The 5,672-nt window shown below is 34.3% G+C and overlaps 2 protein-coding genes across 2 annotated transcripts; one reads left to right on the forward strand and one right to left on the reverse strand.

Annotated features, from left to right (window-relative positions):
* Window positions 1-379: 379 nt before the first annotated feature.
* LOC145575302 (uncharacterized) lies at window positions 380-706 on the reverse strand. The gene has a single exon (XM_081633186.1). It carries the CDS (start codon window positions 704-706, stop codon window positions 380-382), a length of 327 nt encoding a protein of 108 aa, XP_081489312.1.
* Window positions 707-2,751: 2,045 nt separating this feature from the next.
* On the forward strand, window positions 2,752-5,191 carry LOC145575303 (putative serine/threonine-protein kinase PBL3). Its single transcript, XM_081633187.1, has 5 exons — window positions 2,752-3,077; window positions 4,322-4,596; window positions 4,671-4,806; window positions 4,933-5,069; window positions 5,138-5,191. The coding sequence occupies exons 1-5, from the start codon at window positions 3,017-3,019 to the stop codon at window positions 5,189-5,191; spliced, it is 663 nt and encodes a 220-aa protein (XP_081489313.1). The 5' UTR covers window positions 2,752-3,016.
* Window positions 5,192-5,672: the final 481 nt, after the last annotated feature.

A 5,672-nucleotide genomic window follows, 5' to 3' on the forward strand; every position in this document is an offset into this window, starting at 1 on the left:
ACACATTTGCAGCCATCTTTACACCTCCCCTAGCCTCTGAGCTGTATACCAATTAGGCACTCCATATAGCTTAAAAACTTATCAATAGGATGACCTTTCTTCTTGCAATGATCACAGACAATATCATTTTTAATCCTCTGAAAATTGTATTTTCTTTGCTGAAAAACTGGTTTAGGAAACAACTTAGGTTGAAAAGAATTATGAAAATTTGTATTCAATGCACTCATTTCAAGTGAGGCAGTAGTCGGATTGAGTTTATTCTGTTGCTCAATCTGCTTTAATGTATGATATGCCTTGTTAACAGTGGGCAAAGGATCTGAACTTAACAAGTTAGTCGTCACTTGATCATAATTCTTGTTAAGTCCATACAACAATTGCATTAATTTCCTTCGCTCTGGTCCATTTCAAAGACCTTCTTCCGAATTCCACAACTGCACTTCTTCAAAGCTCCACAAGTACAGATTGGAAAACCTTCCAAAACTTGCAACTCATCCCAAGATCTCTTCAATCTTCCATAGCATTCAACAATACTATCATTATTCTGAGCAGCAAGATTTAGATTCCTATGCAACTCAAATAATTGAGGAGCATTACTATGTCCAAACCTCTCAACAATTTCAGACCATAATTCAGTAGAAGAATTAACAAACATAAAACATTCAGCTAGATTCTTATCCATAGAGTTCAAAATCCATGACATAACCATGTAATCATTACACAACCATTTTTTATGATTAGAATGATCAATACTTGGAGAAGTAAGAGATCCATCCACAAAGTGCAACTTGTTTCACACAATTAATGACATTCTTACACTACAACTCCAATTCACAAAATTAGGGCCAGTAAGATCAGAATATTATTCCCAAGCTGCATTCCTGGATGATCACCATTAGCAAGGTAATAAGGATCATTGAAGTTAACACCATTGTTGATTGACTGTGAAGAAATTTCAAGTGCCATTATCAAGTAATTGAAGCTCGAAAGAAGCTCAAGAAAACAAATAATCGAAGAGAGAAGAGATCGAAATCGCAATCGCAAGAAACTGCAATAACAATTGAAAAATTGATTGAATAAAAAGATATTTCGTTCAATCAAACGACCAAAATAAGAAATAAGAAGAAGAAAATAAAAAAAGTCACCAGGAATTGCTGTGATACCATGTGAAACTTCATAATTATCAAATATTTAAGAGAGAAAGAGAACAAGAGAAAAGAGAGAAACATCTATAAAGAGGAATTAAAATTGTGTAAAATGATAACTCATTTGATTATTACAGCCTTTAAATACCTATTATTACAACAACTAACTTCTAACAACTTTCCTAGAAATGCAGAAAAGCCTAACAAACTTTGTCCTAGTCATCACTATAAATATCTTGTACAGAAGATATTTACAACTATACTCAAAATTTCTCAAGAGTGAAAAATGTTTTCCTTTTGAAATGAAGGTATGCTACATTCTTCTTCCTACTCTTTACATCTCATACGGTCATACCTCTCCCTTTCACTTTTGTTTCCCCATTCTATGTTCACCGGACTCGGCTGAAATTCCAGAGTGTCCGTGTCAACAAGACACGACGCGGACGTGGACACGAAATTCGCGTCAGATTCAGTAGTTTGCACTCGGACACTTCAGAGAGAGGGGAAGGGGATAAACCATAGTATAAAAACTCCGCATTTTCGACCGATAGACAACTTAAACCCCCCAAAAACATCTTGAATTCGTGAGTTGGTCGGATTTTTGTGGTGGACTCCATTGTTGTCGGCGTGTAGCAACCACATGAATGCATGATAAAGAAATAGAGAGTGAAAGAAGAGAGTGAAAGACTGAGGGGTGAGGGCTGATAAAGTGATAAGAACGAGGTTTTGTGGTAAGTGGGACAACTGTATTGATAAAAAAAAATGTAGGGTGGACAGCTGTGTGATGCTCTTCATTTTGGTTATATTTTATTTTTTAACCACTCAACCTCTTTTTTACTTTTAATATTTTTATTGGATAGAAAGTTGTAGTTACTGACGACATTTATTAGTTTTTTTAACCACTCAACCTCTTCACTTTTAACTTTTTTTACTTATAATATTTTTTTTTGCACAAAATGAAAGTGTTGTGTCCCTGCACCCGTGTCCAAATATAGGACAGAGTCCCCATGTCCTAAAATTTTGGAAATTGAAGAATCGGACACGTGTCCGTGTCCGACACACGTACCCGAGTCCATGTAACATAGTCCCCATTTCTCTTCAATTTTTCTTGCAAGGATACAAATGGAGGAAAACCATTTTCACAATTGTAATTTTCCTTGGAGAACCATTTTTCTAAAAAATTTGTTTTTCAATAAAATAAATAGAGCCTTATTATGATAAAAGGTGTCAATTCAGGCGTCTGAATCGGGTTTGGTGAAGTTGGGCCGGGTTCGGTCAATTTTTTAAAAATTTGATTCATGCTTAATTATTGTGTCCACCATGTATATGTGAGTCGAATTTAAATAAGATATTTTTCAGATGAGTTTCGAATCGGATCAGGTCGAGTTTGCTTTTGACACCAAAAAATAAGATTGTACTCCTCCGTAGTAGTGTATCGGATTATTCAAACTACAATCCAAAAACGGAAGTGGAAGAATCAAATGGCCGTGGGATGGTGCCCATGGTGGGGAGTACTTAATTGATTGAATAATAGAGTTGGTTGTCCAGCTTGTCCTTCTCTTCCCATTCCCATTCCCATTCCCATTCCCATTCATTACTATTAGTCAATGTAGTCAATCTTAATTTATAAATTAATGTACTCATTCATGCTAATCTAATCATTTTTTATTTCTAAATATAACTTCTTTTAGACTTTATATGCTTTTCCTTCCTAAGAAATTGTCAAATAATCCTCCATTGCTACATATAACTTAAGCTTCTTACCCAATTCACTCCTTGTCATTTCGATCTATAATTGGACGTTATTAAAACGTGTCAACTAATACTTTCAAGTTTCATTTATCAATCCCTCTTTCAATTGTTGGATATATAGAATGTGTAACTGTATGAGTACTTTTACACCACTGAAGTCTATCAACTCTAATCCCAATTCTGGTATGGCATAATTTCTACTTCGTATTACTTTCCTAGAAATAAGAATGTTAAGAAGAAACTAATACTATTATATACATATACAAAGTACCAACCTTTTGCTTGGTGAAGTTGGTAGGGAATTCATCTTGTTACTTTGAAGTAACGAGTTTAAGTCCCAACAACAACAAAATGCTTGGGAGTAGAGGGATTCCCTTACCTCCCCCTCTACTCTCAAGCGATAATTTAGGTGTCGATTCAGTAAGGTCCTTCCTCTTTTCCACCAACTACGTAAGCTTGGGAGTAAGGGGATTTCCTTATATTCCTCTCTACTCCCAAGCGGTGACTTGTAGAGCTGGATGTCAAGTTAGATGAGTGATCCGCCAAGTTGATGTAATATAAGGATGGATGATTACGCCAATTAAACTATCTAGGACTTTTTTTCATGAAAACTAAACAAGTTCCCTTGTCCTGTCTTAAGGATTAATTTAGATTTGAGATCATTTAGAATATGCTGGTTAACGTGTTTGAGGGTCTTAGTTGATTTTGTTAAAAGGCGTGTTTGATATTTGATAGTGAGATTAGTCTTGTATATTGGTGCTAGCTTAATTGGTTTAAGCATATGAGATAAAATAAATGGCCATTGCCCCAATTAATTGTTAATTGTATTTTCTGTTCTGTATATGAAGCTAACAACTTCTCAGATTTTGTCAAAAGAGAGAGAAAAAAAAAAAAAAACCCTTTGTCAGATTGATTAGATTATGTCAAGACTTTGTGATTCTGTTTGATTGTAGCCAAACTGTCCAAGACTTTGTAGTCTCCTAGGGGTGCTTCATTGTAAAGTTCATGTATTAATGTATCAGTCATACCAAGACCTTTCAAGCTTTGAAGTCTATTTGCATCGATATTCTTGATCGAGTTTTTTAACTGCCTAATGCACCTTTGCTTTAGTTTAGGGACTATTATGCATCGTATTAAAAAAAAGGTGGCGTTTATGAAAACTCTCTTCGTAAGTAGTAACATTGTTATATCTCATCAAATTGACGGGTTCAACAAAATTTCACTTACTAGTATTAATTCTAAATAGGAATGTTGTATTAGAATATTAAATCATCATATAGACATATAGTTGTATGTGAATACTATTTGGACATGTTTAGGGAGTACATTTGGTAGAAAAGTTAAATATTGATGCAAAAATTTGAGAAGTAAAAAGTTTATTTTTTGTTTTTATTTCTGTTAGAAATAAAATTTCACTATTGTTTCAGCAACAAATGTTAAAAGCAGCAATCAAAGTATTCCTACTCAAAGAACTGATGATGAAACATTGTCTACTCCTGGTTTAAAGGCCTTCACCTGCAACGACTTTGCGACTGGCATCGAATATTCCCACAGTCTCACTGAAGGAGGTGAATATTCTGATATAGTTTTCAAGGGGTGGATTGATAAGCAGACTCTCCGTCCTTCAATCCCTGAACCTGGAATTCCTGTCTCTTTAAAACACCTTAAATCCGAAGGTTTCAAGGGCGATAAGGAGTGGTTGGTATGTTTTGTGTTCGTTCCCTTCACTTTAAGACTTCTTACCCGAAATATTTCCTCATAGCTTATTTGATGCAGAAAAAGTTGAACTATATTGGCCAACTACATCATCCCAATCTAGTGAAACTCATTGGATATCGCGTTGATAGTGAAGATTGGTTTCTGGTGTACGAGTTTTTGCCGAATGGAAGCCTAGAAAACTATTTGTTCAGAGGTAAGTGTCTTATTCTGCTGATAGTTTTTTAATTTTGTAATTTATGAGTGTAATTGTTCTTAGAAGAATTGCCGGTATTTGCTATATTAGAGTCTTGATATAGTTTGTTGGAAAATATGAATGTAGAGGGAATTCAACCAATCTCCTGGGAAACAAGGATGAAAGTGGCTATAGGTGCTGCGAAAGGACTCTCTTTCCTTCACGATGCTGAATCACAAGTCTTGTATCGTTATCTAGATGCATCAAATATCTTGCTAGATGATGTATGTTCATTGTTCAATGTCTTTTTTTGTTGTTGTGCAATTGTCTAATATATTTCTCTTACTTACAGGATTTCAATGTGAAGCTACCAACTGAAAATAAACGTATGAGAACAGACCCTTAGACTAGTATAGAAAAACCAATGATAAGTGATTAAAATGGGATTCAAATGACATAAATTACAATTTTCTACATTTTCAGGTCAATAAAGTAATTCATATGCCACAAAATTGAGATTAATGAGTCATAAATTACACTTCAGTTGATAAGTGACATCATAATTAGGCTGATTCCATAAAAAAAATGACTAGAGATAGTAATCAAACAACTTAATCACCTCTAAAGGTAGTAATTAACAATATTTTCATACTTTTAAGGTAGTAATTAAGAACTTTTATTTTTAGGATAGGAAATGACAAAGTGTCATTTTTTAGGATAGTAATTAACAAATATTCCTAAATTATATCCTAGAATCTTGGTGCATGTACTATACACATTACTTTTCTTATTTCCGTATTGCCATATGATTTCGAGGTACGTAAAATTTTTTATGTCTTTATAGTGGACTCGCACTCTAATTGAGGTACAAGTGCGACCTTAGTCTG

Source organism: Chenopodium album, chromosome 13 (assembly GCF_948465745.1).
Source record: "Chenopodium album chromosome 13, dcCheAlbu1.1, whole genome shotgun sequence".
In the NCBI taxonomy this organism is placed as follows: domain Eukaryota; kingdom Viridiplantae; phylum Streptophyta; class Magnoliopsida; order Caryophyllales; family Amaranthaceae; genus Chenopodium; species Chenopodium album.